Below are 17,918 nucleotides of genomic sequence, written 5' to 3'. Positions count from 1 at the left end.
TCATCTAAGTATGGTTTCAAAAGTTAGAACCATTTATATGGAAATTCTCTGAAAGCCACACGGTTCTATTCAGATGGTTTAAAGATTTTAGAATTTAATCTCCTTTGTACATTCCGCATATGTGAGTTGACCCAGTGATCAGGACATAATTAGCCATTTGTATTCGCATCAGGATTCCTTCTGGGGCTCCAAAAGGGGCCAGACTCTGTCTAGCTTAAGCATCAACGTAACTTCATTGAACACAGATTGAGAAGAGGGAGAGGAGAATGAGGTATATGTAGAAATAGGGTGTGGGGGATGGAATTACCCTGCACGTGGTTCTTAAGGAAGAGATGTTGTTGCCTGGCCCGGTGTACCCCCACAAGCCTCAGTCTTGGTCGGGCTGAGGAGTTGAGAGGTAACTCAACATACGTTTACACCAATCTTTACCTCCTTTCAGTGAATATACATCCTTAAATGATGTGTAACCAAGTAACAGGCTATGCTTTGCCATTCCTCGCTGGAGGAGTTGGCACACTTCCGCTGACCAGGAACAACTCATTAGGGGGCTAGACCACACTCTGACGATCACATCCACGCATGTGATATTACGACGTGAAAACGACGGTTTGCGCATGAAAAGACGGTGTCTCGTGCATTTAAGCAGAGGATCTTCCTTGGAGAAATCCAGATTTTTCTTTGCCCTGAAGAAACCAGTCAGCCTGTTGTAAAATACAGATACCTCTGCTTTTCTCTGCGAAACTGTAAGCAAGCACTATTCGTTTCCGAATCACAGACGAGCGCAAGCATCCTCTGTATCCAGGTCTATTAAAACTCCTTCTTCTAATTGCTGTTGACTGAGAAGTTTTCCTCGCAGCACTACCCGGCTTCCAGATGAGAAAAATCACAAGAAGGAAAATGGCATTCGCCTAACATGCCAATGTAGACAATTTTGAAAATGTATAACAGCTGAGCTCACTTGACATTTCTTGATGTCAGTCGTTTCATCTGCCAGCAGAGGAGACCTTTAGGGAGCTCCCTTTCCTGATGAGGTTTTCCAAAAGTCCTGTCCATCTTTGAGAATTGCATAGAATTGACCAAAGAGGAGATGGGCCGGAAAGGGACATTGTATTTCAAAGCCTAGAAAATAAATGGGAAGTGGTATTGCCTCTTTTTTTTTTTTTTAAACCAGCTGTGTCCTATACTTTGTTAACGGGACCTAGACGGAAGCATTGGTTTCCATATTTATGTGAGGACTTGAAAGGGATCCTAAATCGTGGCTGTTGAGTCTTGCCTTCAGGTGGCAATGAACTCGGGTGATGGAGAGATATCCGAGGAAAACGGGAGCTTTGGAAGCACATCGGCGGTGAGCTCTGTAGATGTACAGCAGGGGGCTAATAGGCATGGAATCTTCAGGCTTCATTTTTTTCCCCCTCAAGGAAGAAGATTAATTAAAAATACATCAAATGTATAGCTTCTAGCATACAGACCCACCGTTGGCAAAAGAGAAACCGTAGGATATGACCACGTTTCTGAGTTGAAGTCCCACTCTGCAACTTGTGAGGGAACGTGACTAGGTTAACTTTTCCACGATGTTTACTTGAATGCCGGCGAATCTGTAAGCCTGTGTTTTCCACATCATAGTGTAGTATTTAGGGACGCAGTCCATCCAGCTGACGCGAGGACTTAGAGACGTGATACCCATTTCCCTAATGAGATTCCAGACTTAAAAATCTGTTGTGGCGCACAGATGTGCGATGACATTTTCTGAGTATGTGCTGATATTTTTGAATTAGGCACACTGTTCAAAATGTGCCAACCTGTAGGAAACTGTGTCACCGTAAGAGAGCTGTCAGCAAAACCAGCTCAGTCACTTGCTGGAGAATGAAGCTTATGCTTGGGGCCCAACATGTGCCCTGTTGGGAGCCGTGTCGATGTGATGTGGGCCCCCGACATACTAAAGAGCCCGTCGAAAATGAATCTCAGTAAAGTGAAATGGCTACTCAGCCTCTGTTCTCTTTGCTGAAGGGTTGCAAAGCATCTGTGTAAGAATTTTCAACTCTGGGATTTTTCTGGGCCTTGACTTCCACTAAATCACACACAGCCTTTTTATAATAGAACTAAACACCGTCGGGAAATGAGTCCTGAGACATTTGTACGAACAGCGTCAGGCAGGAATATGTAGGAATTACTCATTCAGCCAACACGGATTGGCTTTGCCCTGTGTGTCCGTAACTCCGAATACACCGCACTAGGGATAGAAAGATGAGCAAGACTTACTCCTGGCTCTCCCAGCGCTCTGCTGCTGTAAGCCAGCCTTCTGGTCTTCAGTACCATGTTAACATCCTCTCAGCTTTCTCTTAATTTTCCTCTTCACCTGGAAGCCTGCCTAAACCTGTACGCAATTCCCCAAGTGATGTTCCTTTTTATTATTCGGAGGTAGGGAGCCAAGTTTGGAAATGCTCGAGACGTTCCTTTTTCAACTTACAATTCATGGTCCGTCCCCCACGGGCTGGTGTTGATTCTGTTTCCTATGTATGCATGAGGTGGAAAAATCACTGAAGGACATCCACGAGTGAATCACATTTCAGATCCCCAGTATCATGCTGCATATCTGCCCAAAGTTACTGGACTCCGATCTGAAAACCGTTGCGTGAGGCACGTTACTATCTTAGTTTCCTAAAATAGTCCGATGGAAGCTTAAATTACTTGTCCCAGGCCCCGCAGCTCCTCTGTTGTATAAGGAGGATGCTCACGCATGCCAGACCCCAGATGGCTGTTTTTCACTCTCCAGCCTGCTCCCTCATGCTTTTGTTTTTCAAATTCCTGAGTTGTTAAGCTTGTGTATAAAGCATGGACTGAGACGCTGTTTCCTTCATTAAAGTCGGTAAGTGGCGTCACCCTTACTTCAGACATCTGTCCTGAAACTGTCATCCTTTGGTGCAGTGCCGCATACAGGGGAGTTGTTGTCTCAAGATGATTATCATTATGTCCTCAATCATGCAGATCTGTGACTCACTGATCTCTCCAGTGATCTATGGGCTGCTGTCCAATCTTCTGGTTCAGTTGCTCCTTGGAGATGATCCAGTTCAAGTTCTCCTCTGATGCAGGAGTCTCCAGCATTCCAGCAGGTAGCCCGCTGGAGCACTTCGTGCCGTGGGAAGCTTCTTCGTAGGCTACTCCTTTAGTCTTTGCACGGGGTCTTAATCACCAACCCTGTGACTTCTAATTACTGGTTTAGTTCTGTCCTTGACAAGTCAGAAGGAATTGCCTCTTAATCCTCCAGAAACAGTGCATGGTGGTGGGTTGGTTCACATTTGGCTTGAGATGGAGCAGTCAAGGCTATTAGCATAAGAATAATAAAAAAGTGGGTGAGTAAGGAGGAAAAGACAAAGTTAGCTTTTAGCACCAAGAGGTGCTTGAGAACAAGGTCTGTATCTTGTTTGTTTTTTCTATCACTGGTACGTGGTATATATGGTTTTTGGCATGTAATAAGGTCTCTGTAAATGCCTGTGGAATGTTTGTAATAACTGTCTCCCAGCTTGGGATTTTAGGCTAGCCCTTGACTCTCTTAGAAACAGCTCCCTTGAAATCCCTCAATGCCTAATAAACCCATGGAATCTTTGAGGACGGGTACTGAGTTTTCCCTTGGTCTTATCCAGACTGAATATTCTCGGTGGCTTCGTCTTTTCAATGGAATTTTCCACCCCCCCCCCCTTTGAAACCTAGTCCCTGATACACCCTACAGCATTTGTTGTGTACTGGGAACACATCACAGTATTGATAGAAGACTGTGGTGTGATGTAACTCACGTACACGAATAACTGAAGCAAGGCAGAGTAATGAGAGCCATGAAGGAGGCACGGTCAGAAGGCTGTAGACACACACATACAGGTTGGTTGGCTGGCCGGCCGGCTGGTTGGTTTCAAGCCAGGGTGGACTGGAAAGTCTTCATGGAGAAAGTGGTCTTTGAACTGGACTTGGAGGGCTATGAGGATTGCCCTAAGTAGAGGAGAATAACTGGAGCAAAAACCTGAAAGGCGGGGTGGGTTGGGAAGCTGGATGTTAGAATCATTGAAGGAGACAAACGGTATGTTTCAGGGATTGTATGAGATGAAGCTAGGAAGGTACTTCGCACTAAATATGGATTAAACGTAAGGATGAAGATGTTCTGCTTTATTTATTGGTAGTAGGGAGCCGTCGAATGTTTTACGGGTGGAGTGACAGGTAGAGAATGGTTATTTAGAAGATCCATCAATGACTGGAATTGCTTATCACTTCCTTCACTGTTAGTGACTCACAGAGTGATTGTGTGATCTCTACTAGTCTTGAGTAGACCTAACTGGTAGCATTTTAGTCTCGACAACACTACTGTTACCTGTGGGTCTGCTCCTTGCCACTTTCACTCTTGGTCCCTACCATTTGCATCTGAGTTGCATAGAAAGCCACCTGTTTTGTTGAGGCTCATTCCCCATTTCTTGCTGCACTTTTCCCCACCATACCTGGCCTTGGCTTCAAGCCGTGGTCGTTTTCAGATGACTTGAGGTTTGTTTATTTATTTGCTTATTCCTATACCCTTCCTTCCAGTTCCCAGCCCCCACCACTGGTGGTAGGTGTCAACAGGTTTCTAAATAATTGCCCTTTGGTTTAACAGATGTCAGATGATACAGAGTGTTGTAAACAAGGATGTAAGGGAGAAAACCAGGATACTTGGGGAATTTCTTGCTTCCACAGCCCCCCAGTCTTGTGCCCCCAGAACCTGTTACTCATCAGCTTCTAGATTTTAGTGTTTATGGGCTTTACCAACAACCAGGGAGCTATGACTAGAATTCTGCAGACATCGAATTCACTCTGGGGCCCATGAGCCCTCCCGCATGCATCTCTGATACCTGTGGGGATTGCTATCAGACACACGCAGGATGGTTCACACAGCTTCTTGAAAAATGACTACTTGAACACCACTGAGTTAGTTTGCATAAAAAATTGAAGCTTGTCGAATGGAGAACATTGCTTCTTGAGCCTTTCACCTAAAGACAGAAGGTAGCTGCTGGCAACTCTGGAGGGTAGGAAAGGGGAGCGTGCTCGACATGGCATGTGTTGTGAGCCTGGAGAGGGAGACGTGGCCTAAAAGGTGGTCACGAGGAACCTGCCTTGGGTGCAAAATACCTTTGAAGCCTCCCATCACATTAAAACCTTGGGTAAGATGTGCAGCCCACTTCTGCCTTAATTTCAAGAAATCCTCTCTAACTCAATAATTGCTTTTTTTTTTTTTTGAGAGAGAGAGCATGTGTGAAGGCAGGGGAGGGGCCCAAAGCGGGAGAGAGAGTGAGCAAATGAGCAACAGAATCCCAAGCAGGCTTCAAGCTTGGCAAGGAGCCTGGTGCAGGGCTCAATCTCACAACCCTCGGATTGTGGCCTGAGCCTAAATCAAGAGTCAGAAGCTCAACCTACTGTGCCACCTAGGCACCCCATTAATCAACTCAAATGTACATTCCCTTTGTTTTGTTTTGTTTTGTTGTGTTGTTTTTTGGAGGATTTAATGACCATGGGTAGGCTGGTTCAATGGGTCAGAAAAATGGAGTGGGGAAAGCAGATATTCCAGTTTCAGAGTTATGTACGTGTCCATAAGAAGAACGCAGGCTTTGGAGTCAGAATGAAAGGGACTATGCTAATGACTCTGTGTGACTCGGGCAGTAACCCAGGCTCTCTGAGTTTCCATAGTTATAGAAAGGGGATTGGAGTACATCACACAATTAATATAGGTTAAACAGATGTAAATGTAACAGACATAACGTTCTTGCCAAGTCATGAAATAAAGGTTCGATAATGGGACTCAAAATCATTCTCATTAGTATCATAACTGTATTAAAAATAGCACCATTCGTTTGGTCTTTGCAGTATCCTTAACATTGAAAGTAAAAACAAATGTGAAATCATTATGATAGTTAATGTTTTCATATTTTCCAAAAGTCCTTACTTGGCCTTACCAGTTACATGGTACAAGGTGTGAAGTCAAGCAGAGCTTAGAGAAACCATCATTTCATTTCTTTTTAAAAAATTAATGTTTGTTTATTTTGGGGAGAGTGAGAGACAGATCATGAGCGGGTGACAGGCAGAGAGATGGGCACACAGAATCCAAAGCAAGCTCCAGGCTCTGAGCTGTCAGCACAGAGCCCAACATGAGGCTTGAACTCAGGAGCTGTGAGATCATGACCTGAGCTGAAGTTGAACACTCAACCAACTAAGCCATCCAGGCACCCCACCACTATTTCATTTCTACTGATTGCATTAAGGCTGCCACCATAGCACGTCCTTTCAAACACATGAACGTGAGCAAGGACAACACTGCTAATGATTTTTGTACCAGTAAGTTTATACTGATGGTTCTTCTTATGTGCAGTGTTCAACTTGACAATCCATTATCTTTGTTGAATATATAATTTTTCTAGGCGAGAAAGTTTAAAATATCACCCCCATCCTAATGGGGAGGCAATTTGCACAAGGGAGACCTCAGTGTGTTCCAGATGCATTGTAAACAGCAAATGGCCTCTTATAATTATGAAGCATTTGTCTCAGAACATTCTGGCAGTTGAAATTTGGCTTTAGGCTAACATATGCCTTAATAATGTAGGGAAGCAGTTGTGGGCTCCATGGACCCCCTCCAAGCCTTTGATCTGTCACTCTATAGATCTGAGGGATCACAGATAATTCAGGCATCAGGAGATGGGCGTGGTGGTAAAATAAAGCTTCTGGAATCCCTTGCATATGTAGTAAAGTACCTTATGGTGTGAGCTGGTACTCTTGAATGTCGAGGGTGAAGTTCTAGACTGAGCTAATGACCTTTCCTTGTTCATCCCCCTGCACTAAGCCCTCAGAAACGTCCAGTCCATTTAGACAAAGTATGGATCAACAGTTTCAAATGAGACATACCTGTCATCTGAAAATGTTCCTTGCAGACGGGCTGTTTAGGGGAACAACGATTTACTCTGGAACCATTGTCAGAAAACTCAACTAATGTTCACTGCAGGGGAAGGATGGTCAGACACAGCTCACACTCAAAAAGCTCAAGCTGGTTCTCCTCCAAAAGGGACTATGAGGGTCTCTGGTGCTTTTTCCTATGAAGTGGAAGGCTAGAAATGGATTTTGTTTAGACAAAATGCTTGACATGTACACAAAATTCAATTGGGAAAATCTTTAACGAGCTCTTACTCTGTGCCATCCCATGGAACAAGAAAGGCCTGTAAAGCAGGGATTATATGTTAAGAGTACTGCTGTTTTAGGGGTGCCTGGGTGGCCCAGTCGGTTGAGCATCTGACTTCGGCTCAGGTCATGATCTCACAGTTCGTGAGTTCGAGCCCTGCGTTGGGCTCTGTGCTGACAGCTCAGAGCCTGGAGCCTGCTTCAGATTCTTTGTCTCCCTCTCTCTCTGCTCCTCCCCTGCTCACACGCTGTCTCTCTCTCTCTCTCTCTCTTTATTTCTCTCAAAAATAAAGATTAAAAAAAATTTTAAACAAAAGAGTACTGCTATTTTAGAGTAGCCCTGACCAATTGAAATGTGATGGGAGCGATAAATGTAATGTCTAATTTTCTGGCAATCCCATTAAAAAAAGTAAAGATAAAATGGAATATAGTGCAGCCTTAAAGGACAAGATTTTGCCATTTGTGACAACTGGATGGACCTAGAAGTTATCCTGCTAAGTAAATTAAGTCAGTACCATATGATTCTGCTTCGAAGTGGGATTAAAAAAACCAAACAAATGGATAAACAAAAAGAATCAGACCTGTAAATACAGAGAACAAACTGATGGTTACCCGATGGACAAAGGCAAGAGGGGTGGGCAAAATGGGTGAAGGGGTGTCGGAGACCCAGGCTTCCAGTTAAGAGATGAATCAGTCATGAGGATGAAAGTTACAACATAGGGAATATAGTCAATGATGTTGTGTTGTTGTTGTATGGTAACAGACAGTAACTACATGTGTGGAGAACATGCCGTAACATAGAAAAGTTAAATAGCCGCTGCAGGTGTGAAAGTAACACAACATTGTGTGTCAACCGTACTCAAAATGTAAAATAAATTAAAATGGAGACAGGTGTAAATAAAGTTTCTAGTGCATTTTGACTTAGTAGGTCAAATATTTTTATTGTCACATGTAATCAATAGGAAATTATCCATTAGGCATTTTATGCTTTTTCATACCGAGCCTTCCAAATTCTCTGTATAATTTACACAGATGGCACATTTCAGTTTCCATTAGTAATCAATGATCACATGGCTAGTGGCTATCATATTGGACAACACATGTTTAAAATTATCAAGAGGGGCGCCTGGGTGGCTCAGTTGGTTAAGCGTCCGACTTCAGCGCAGGTCATGATCTCGCTGTCCGTGGGTTCGAGCCCCGCATCGGGCTCTGGGCTGATGGCTCAGAGCCTGGAGCCTGCTTCCAATTCTGTGTCTCCCTCTCTCTCTGCCCCTACCCCGTTCATGCTCTGTCTCTCTCTGTCCCAAAGATGAATAAACGTTAAAAAAAAAAAATTAAAAAAAAAAATAAATAAAATTATCAAGAGTTAGGAAAATAGAACCAAGCTTGCAAAAGACCTGGAAAGGTGTGAAAAGGGGGAAGAAATAACTTTGAGCCTTGCAAGGACAAGAGTTTGAGGGGAGTGGAGAGTCCCTCCAGTTGCAGGAATCTGCGTGAGCAGGGACATGGGGAAGGCAGGTGTTGATGTGAGGGAGGTGGGGCAAGCCTGAGGCCAGGAAGAAAGGGAAAATGGTACTAGTTCAATCTATGGAATTTGAACTCTGCCTTGGAAATACCAAGTACCAATTTCTTTCTTTAAATACTAGTGGGCATCTAATGGAAAATTAAAAGCAAAACAAAACCTGTCACACGTTGTATTATCTAGGAAAGTAAACCCATTGATCAAGTTTTGGGTTCTTGTGGTAAAATATACATGACGTGAAACCTACCCTAACCACTTTTAAATGTGCAATTCCGTGGCATTAATACATCGCATTGTTGTGCAGCCGTGACCACCATCCATCTGGGGGAATCTTTCATCACCCTGAAGTGAAACTGTCCCCATCGAGCACCACCTCCCCATCCCCACCCCAGCCTGTGGCAACCACTGCAGTCTACTTGCTGTCTGCATGAATTTGATGATTCTGAGTGCCTCCTGCCAATGGAATCCTACAATGCTTGTCTTTTCGTGTCTGGCTTATTTCACTTAGTCTAACATTTTCAGGGTTCACCCGTGTCATAGCATGTATCAGTTTTTCATTCCCATTTAAAGGTTGAGCAACATTCCACTGTATGTATAGGCCACATGGTATACCTCTGTTCCTCTTTGAAAGATATTTGGATTGGTCCTACCTTTTGACGATGGTGAATACTGCTGCCATGAACATTGGTGTACAAATAACTACTCATGTCCCTGCCTTCAGTTACTGTGGGTATATATCTAGAAGTGGGATTACTGGATCCTAGGCTAATTCTATGTTTCATCTCTTTAAGGAACCACTATAACATTTTCCATGGTGTCTCCACCATTTCACCTTTCTACCAGAAATGCGTAAGTTCCAATAGCTGCACATCCTGGGCAACACCTGCTGTTAATTTTAAGAATAGCCATCCTAGTGGGTGTGAAGTTGTATCCTTTGGGGTTTTGATTTGCATTTTTCCCTAATTCCTAATGGTGTTATGCATCCCGTCGGGTCTTAACTGGCCATTTGTATGGCTTCCTGATCAACTTTTGTGAACAGAAAAATGGTCTCTAAAGCATAAAATTTACTTGCCTGCTGCTTGATAATTTTTGTGACTTTTATCTTGACCTCCTTCATGTTCCCGGGGTTACCTGAGTGTCAGGTGTTTGTTGTGGTTCTTAGAGCAACCTAACACCTGGATTTCTAGAGTGCAAATAGCTGTTGGACCAAGCCATTCCAGAATGTTAAAATAATTAGACTTTTTAAAAAATATGGCAAGGATAGTTTAAAACATGTGAGACAGTAGTTTAAAGATACAAGGTTGTATTTACAATACAGAAGTAAAAGAAAATCACAAATTCATTGGCTGGTTAGGTCACGTAGCTGATGACGTACATGGTTCTTGCACTTGAAAAAATGGCACTTACAAGTACATTTGCTGCCTCTGTTTGGAGTAATGTGAATGGAACATTCATGATTAGACTATTTTATTTCCATGTATATTTCCAGGCTAGAAAGGTAGGTGTTCAGGTCAAATTCTCTCTCCACAGCATGTCCTGTCTATTTAAGATCCTTGAGATCTTTCTAATCCATCCATCTCTCTAGCTTCCTTGCCACCCACCAGGACCCACCCACTTCGGCAATAAGAGACTGCTGATTTCTCTCCCTCTCTCTCTCTTCCCCTCTTAATTTCTTTATCTCTGGTTTTCTGGGTCCATCTTGGTCTCTCTTTGCCTTTGCCCCTCTCTTGCTCCCCCTAGTCCCAGTCTCCTCTTAAGCACCATTAGGATACTGCTAACAAAAGCTTCTGAAGCGAATCACCTACTTTAACCTTCCATGGCCCTCTCCTCACTGACCTTTGTATCAGGTTCTGAGGACAGGAGATCCATGTGCACTCTTTAGCTACACCTGTGACAGCCTCCTGCCTCACCCAGCACCTCAGTCAGCCTTCCTGGACCACTAGCTGAGCAGACATCTCTTCCTGGAAGGACCCCTTGTGGTGATGGGGAAATAAAATTCTCTAGCTCCTCCCTTCCCACATTGAGTTCTGGAGCAAAGTCAACAGTCCCCTGCTGTGCTCAATGCTAACCCTTTGGTTGAGAGTGAGGATGTTAGGGAGTTCCAGGGGGAGGGCAGGGAACAGGGAACTATTCATACTCTGGCACCCTGTGACTGGGAACCAGCTTAGTCTTCCCCCTGCCCTCCTCTGAGGCAATCCTTTCCCCAGAACCATCTTGTGGGTGCCATGGTCCTATCGGCCCATCTGATGGAGCATATGGATCCCTCTAAGAATAATGTTTATAAAAGCATAAAATAGAGGATTACAAAAAAAAAAAAAAACCCCGCGTTTATATTGAAATACATTAATGTACAGTATAAGTGTGATAAAATAACATTAAAAGTTAAATCGAGATGCAGGTCTATGAATTACTATAATTTTAAAGTAATGACAAGAGAAGAAACCTGGGAGGTGAAAGAGGAAACAGGTGTCCTACCTTCTTAAAAGGATACTAATTCCATCAAGAGGACTCCATCGTCTTGACCTCATCTAGACCTGATTACTTCCTGTGATACTGTGGCTTGCAGTCTCCCCATCCATGCCCTTCCCCCCCCCACCCCCGGTTTTTGGCACTGAACTCCTAAAACCCTTAGAATTTTCTAATTGGTAGGAGTGATAAAGATTTCCTTAGCTTAAGGAGGTGACTTTCGGACTCCAGGATGGGGGCTGGCTGCCAGGGAACCAACCATGTGATCAGAGGGTTGGAAATTTCTGTCCTCCCCCCCATCCCCAGGGAGCAGAGAGTATCTGGAGGTTGAATCCATCACCAATGGCCAATGATTTAAGCAATCAGGCTTATGTAATGAAGCTGTCATAAACACCCAAAAAAACAGGTTTGGGAGAGCTTCTGGATTGGTAAATGCAGGAAACTGAAACTGGGGTGGGGAGAGGGGCGCTCCTGGAGAGGGCATGGAAACTCTGTGTCCCCTTCCCCAAGCCTCAGCCTCTGCATCTCTCCTAAGTTATATTCTGAGTTCCATGAGCCATGTAGCAAATTAATGAAACAAAAGGAGAGGATCTTGGGAAACTTATTTACAGCCAGTGGGTCAGAAGTACAGGGACTGTGGATGGGCCTCTGAGGGGAAGCAGAAGGGAGGCAGTCATTCAAAAGTGAACCTTAACCTTGGAGTCTGATGCGGTCTCTGGGTGGATAGCGTCAGAATTGAGTTGAACGGTGGGACACCAAGGTGGGGTCCTGAGAAGTGCTTGTTGGTGTCGGGAATCTCCCAGCCCCCCAACCTCATCCCACTCGAATTGGTACCAGAACTTCCTTACCTCGCATAGGCCCTGCCTCCAAGTACCATCGCCATGGGGATCGTGGCTTTAGCTTTTGAATTTGGGGGAGACCCATTCAGTGCACAGCACCAGATGAAGAATCCTGGCTTGCACAAGATTCTCTACTGCAAAGCCTTCAGCCAACCGTTGTGTTTTTCCCCACAGGGACTGGGGGGTCTATGAGGTCTTTTCAGCATATTCACAGCCCCAGATACTTGCTGCTGGCACTTCCTCTTGATTTGTTTTCCTTTTAGAGGAGACCAGGAGATGGCCAGTGTTTTCTGTAAAGGGCCAGATAGTCTCTATCAAAACTATTCAATTCAGCCAGAGACAATATGTAAACAAATATGCGTGGCTGTGTTCCCATTGGAAGTTTTATGGACACCAAAATTTGTTTTATAGAATTCTCATGTGTCATGGGTTATTTTTTTAAAAATGTTTCAGCCACTTAAAAATACAAAACCTGTTCATGGTTAACGTGCTGTAGGAAAACTAACCATGGGCCCGATCCGGCATGGATAATGGCTCGTTGGCCTCCGTACTAGATCACAAGTTTCTTAAAGGCAGGAGATCTGTGTTTGTTTCCTGTCTCTTATATATAGCACCGGTGTTGGCTACATTGGCATAAAATAAATACGGGCCGAAGGAATATTCGAGACTGTGTTTTATACCCACCCAGGCTTTCTCAATATTCTTCCAAAATCTGAATTGCACAGTGGAGGGAATCCCTACTAGAATTTAGGCCAAACCCGGATTTGTGATCTGATTCCAGCACCGTTTTTGTGGCTCCTTCTCTGTAATCCTGGTGTCCCCCAGACAAAGGCCAACTCTTGCCCACGTTGAAGGTGTCGTTCATGTGCTCCTGCCCTTAAAGATCTCAGAGGAATGGGAATTTGCCTGTTTTCCACTGATTCAACATGGCCCTAAACTGGAGGGGGAAGAAAAAGATCACTGAGTAGAGAATGTTAGATTCATTCTTGAACAAAAAGGAAAATCTGTTTCCGATACTTGCTCTGCCCTTCAGACTTAAACATTCAACAACCATAATCATCCTGAAAATCAGAGGAACTTTATTTCTGAAGTGCTTATTCCCTACAGAGATTAAGAAACCACTTAAAGGTACATAGACAGATTTTTAAAACTTGTTTTGAATGGTCTGAAGGTTGGAAGCACCAGACTTACCCTCCAGCCGGCTGTTGAAGAAGCAAGAGGTTAATAACCACCTGAATAGAACCACTTTCCTGATAACAAGGCAAGGTGTTTATGAGTCACGCTTGCCCACCTGTGAAGTGCTGATTTGACTAATAGGTATATTGGCCGAGTACAGGAAAGGTTTTGGCATCTTGCCCAAGGTCATGGACAAATTTGCAATCTCATCAAGCCATGTTCATTATCATGCAAAATATCTGAAACAGGTTTACTTAGAGATGTAGCAGTAGCCCGGGTAAATGGGAATCAGATAAAATGAAAATATTAGATTCTGTGAACTTATTTTTAGAGACCCTTTTTCAATTCATGGCTTATGATGTCTGATCAATTCAGTTGAGCTATTTTAACGTCATCTTGGAAGTCCACTTAGGCTTACTTCTTCATTTTTAGGTGACCTTTGTGCGCATGAATTACATTAATGACTCAGTATAGCCTACACTTACCTAATGAAAAGCTAATTTCTTGAGAGAGAAGAGGTTATAAGAAATGAGCCCCGGACTTCTCTCTGCGGGAAGGTCCCAACTTACTCGAGGAAACCTCATTTAGACACAGCAGAGATAATGAGCGATATCGGTCACGCGCTAAGTGCCAGCGAGTGACAGAGGGCAGAGTGACAGCTCCTCAGGAGGGACCAGGAACACAGCCTGGCCTCCAAGCAGGAACGCAGACAGAAAACGTTGCGGGTCACTCGGTCACAACACATGTGTGCATGCATGCACCCTGACCCTCGTCGCTTGACTCGTGGGTACTGTGGCCTCTGCTTAGTACCTACTATTCCTGTCTCTTGGTTTAAGAGCCTGGAATGGAAATTTTTACATATTGCTGCTGGAGACGTGCTACGTGAGGTCTTCCTGCAGGGCAGAGTCTTAGATGTATGTATGTATGTATGCTTGACTCCACTTAGACCTTCTGCCTCTACTGAGTCTTTTGAGGTATAGTACCGTATGTGTATATGTGACAGTACATGTCGTCATGTTGCCCCTGATGTTTAGAATAACAGAATTGGTTGATGTCTCCTAATTCAGCCTTTGGAGGGAGACTTGGCTTACTGGAAATCCCTGGGAACCATTAAGAATGATGCTGAACACAGAATGTATTTTTCTTGTAAGCTGTCGAAAAATGGCGGCCTACCTCTGATGTGTTCTGAAATTCAGGTTCTTTGCCTGGCTAAAATGAACAAATGAGGAGACTCTAGCTGCTGGCGAGGATGGGGAGAGACGGGAACCCTCTCGGACTGTTGGTGGGAATGCAAACTGGTGCGACTGCTCTGGGAAACAGTGTGGAGGTTCCTCAAAAAATTAAAAATAGATCTACCCTATGACCCAGCCATAGCACTACTAGGAATTGACCCAAGGGATCCAGGAGTGCTGATGCATAGAGGCATTTGTACCCAATGTTTATAACAGCACTTTCAACAATAGCCAAATTATGGAAAGAGACTAAATGTCCATCAACTGATGAGTGGATAAAGAAATTGTGGTTTATATACACAATGGAATACTACTTGGCAATGAGAAAGAATGAAATATGGCCTTTTGTAGCAACGTGGATGGAACTGGAGAGTGTGATGCTAAGTGAAATAAGTCATACAGAGAAAGACAGATATGTGGATATCACTCGTATGTGGATCCTGAGAAACTTAACAGACGACCATGGGGGAGGGGAAGGAAAAAAAAAGGTTAGAGAAGGAGGGAACCAAAACATAAGAGACTCTTAAAAACTGAGAACAAACTGAGGGTTGATGGGGGGTGGGAGGGAGGGGAGGGTAGGTGATGGGCATTGAGGAGGGCACCTGTTGGGATGAGCACTGGGTGTTGTATGGAAACCAATTTGACAATAAATTTCATATTAAAAATTTTTTCAATGAAATTCAGGTTCTTGGCTGTGTTTTGTCTTTAAGATCTCTAATAGCTTTGTTTTGTTCATCGCATTAATCCCCGCTTCCTATGCCTGACTTCCAGGGCCCGGAAGCAGCCTGCTTTCAAAGATCAGAGAAGCCTGCCGAATCTCAGCCATTCCTGTCTGTCTGATCCTTGCCTGGACTCCCCCAGCCCAAGCCCCCCCCCCTCCCCCGCCAGGCTCTTCTCCCACACAGGACGTCACCTCCTCTGTCTCCCTCCTAGCTCAGCTTCTGTCAGTTATATAAAGATGCTCCTTCTTGTGAATCTTTTCCTGAATTGGCAGTCCTTTGTGGTTGCATCATCCAGTCTTTGGCTTTGTCTCAAGCAAACAGGTGTTCTGGAAAGGAGCCCGGATTCGACAGAGGAACTTGAATGTGGCTGGGAGAGCACCTGTGTGAGGATCTTTGTTTTTGCCGATGGCTCATTTTTAAAAGATAATTGGAGCGGAGCCATGCGCATACCGGTCCTTGCTGCTTTGTTCCTTTGCTAGTTAACCAAGCATCCTTTTTCTTTTTTCAATGAAGAGCTGGCCCAGAGAGAAGTCATGTTCTAGTTCCTTGGCTTCAAACAGTTTTGCGAGGAAAAATTAGGTAAAATGCGAAGATAAGGGTTTACATTAGAACACAGCATTCTCTTTCTCATATTTTCCCTGTTTGCTTTGTGTGTTACTCCCAGTCCCTCCCTGCAAGGCACTCCCATGGCCTCATACTCAGCATTTGCCCCTGACCCCTCCCCCCAGATCGCATTCCACACTGGGCTTCCTCTGAGAACTGGGAAGAAGAGAGAATTGTGTTCTTCAGTCTTTGTGTGTTTGGCTCCTTAAATTATAAACTGTCTCCACTCACTTGTCCCGCACAGCCCTTATGTACCCCACTCCCCACCAGTATGACCTATGAATTGGCTTTCTCTATTTGTATGCCAACAGAAAGTATTTGCTATTAGGAAAACTTGCAAACATACATAAAAATGGAGAGCATAAGTGTCTTGCATGCCCATTGCACAGACTGTTACCGAGATTTTTAGTCTATTCTTTTAAAACCAAAGTTTATCTTACTGGGTGGTTCTGTTAGTCTATAGCATCTGCCTTTTTCCAAAACTTGTCTCTTAGTCATGTGCTCAATAGCTCAAATGGTGTAATTCTGTGATACTCAGTTTGAACACTATTATTCATTGTCAGAGGCAGTCGTAGGTAAGACTAGACATTAAAATTCAACAAACAGATCTCAGAGAACTTCACAGGACAGCTTCGGGCACAGGTTATAATTTGTAAAATATGAGCTTCATGTAGAAATCATGGTGAAGTTATTATTTCTATCCTATTAGATTCAGCCCTAAACCTGAAAATGGAGTTTTCATTTCTAGTTTTTACAAGTAAAACATGATCATTTGAGTCATTAACACCATTCTGGGTAATTACCAGGGAGTGTTGTGATTAATTGTGAATTTTTCTTTGCTTCCATGTGATGTCCTTCATAGCTAGTCTGGAAAGCACTAAAGTTTTTCACTGTGGACTTAGGCATTCTCCTCCCTTAAGGGCAGAAGAGAACAGGAATCTTCCTCTTAGACAATAATACTAGATGGACAATTATGAACTACCTTATGCTAGTAGGAACATTCACTTTCTTAACAAAATGGGATAGCATGATGGGTACCAGCTGTAAATGAAGGTCAATTATTTCCATACTTCTCCTGAATCACTCATATCCCTTCTGCATGGTGGGGTTCACGGTTGAAATTGCCTAATATTTTTTCCTGTTTTCTTTTTCTTTTCTCCAGCTCTTGTGAATGTGAAACTCTGGGCCATCGATCGACAATGTTTTCAAACAATCATGATGAGGACAGGACTCATCAAACACACCGAGTATATGGAATTTTTAAAAAGGTAGGATGCTTTATTTTCTCCTGCTGAGGGCGTTTATGGTCTTTTCAACCCTCTTCCTGGACAGGCAGCCCAGGGAAGCCTTTTCCCTTCATTTCAGTCTTGATAGCCTACAAATTTGTAGAAGCATGAGACTTTGGACTGGCTTCTTCTTTCTGGTTCTGGTACCAGTTTCCATGCTAACTGACGAAGTCAGAACTTGGGACATTATCTCAGGGAGTGTGGGTCAGAGAAACAAAGGAGAATTTGCTTGAACAAAAAAGGGGTATTGAGTTCATCCCTAACTATTTATCGATTAAAATGTTGATGGTACCTGTCTGGACTGCATCGTCTCTTGTGTAAGATTCCATGTCAAAGGTCAGGTGACAAAGATGGAAAAGTTCCGAAGCTCATTATCCTTTAATCCCAAGTTTAATTTCCCCACTTAAGTTCATTTTCTGTTGTAGTTCTCAAATATCAAAAGTTTTTTTTTCTTTTGATATTGTATATTTTCATGATTCAGTATAGCATGGGAACTGGGATGAAAAACAGCTTTTCATTTCTTAAGAATACACTGATGTTCACTGAAATGCATTTCTTTGTCTCTAAGCTTATTTTAAAGAAAATACATTATTTCATCCTTAAAAAGAGTATTGACAACTCTGACTTTTTTCCAATAAGTCGCTGTTTTGTATTTTTTCGTTGAAAACAGAACCATCCTTAAGTACTAACATACAGATTACGTTTGCTAAAGAGGGGCATATTATCTGTTACAATCATAATTTCTTAGAGCTAGAATATCAAGCCGGTTTTTTCATGGCTTATTTTTGTTTTTGTGAAAGAAATGGTTTAAGGGGAGGTAGAAAATCGAAATCGCATTTTGGGTCAGTGATACATCATAACAGATACCTGTGGAATTTTCTTACAATGGAATT

The 17,918-nt window shown here is 43.4% G+C and overlaps 1 protein-coding gene across 3 annotated transcripts in view; it reads left to right on the top strand.

Moving 5' to 3' along the window:
- Positions 1-17,918, top strand: part of PRKG1 (protein kinase cGMP-dependent 1) — a 1,248,331-nt gene that overhangs the window by 772,980 nt on the left and 457,433 nt on the right. For all 3 annotated transcript variants that reach the window (XM_042959915.1, XM_042959911.1, XM_042959912.1), the window contains exon 4: positions 16,902-17,007. In XM_042959915.1, the coding sequence (XP_042815849.1) occupies positions 16,902-17,007 (106 nt within the window). The remainder of the gene's footprint in view (positions 1-16,901; positions 17,008-17,918) is intronic.

Source organism: Panthera tigris, chromosome D2 (genome assembly GCF_018350195.1).
Source record: "Panthera tigris isolate Pti1 chromosome D2, P.tigris_Pti1_mat1.1, whole genome shotgun sequence".
NCBI classification, from domain to species: Eukaryota; Metazoa; Chordata; class Mammalia; order Carnivora; family Felidae; genus Panthera; species Panthera tigris.
This window is presented reverse-complemented; position numbering and strand designations above follow the sequence as displayed.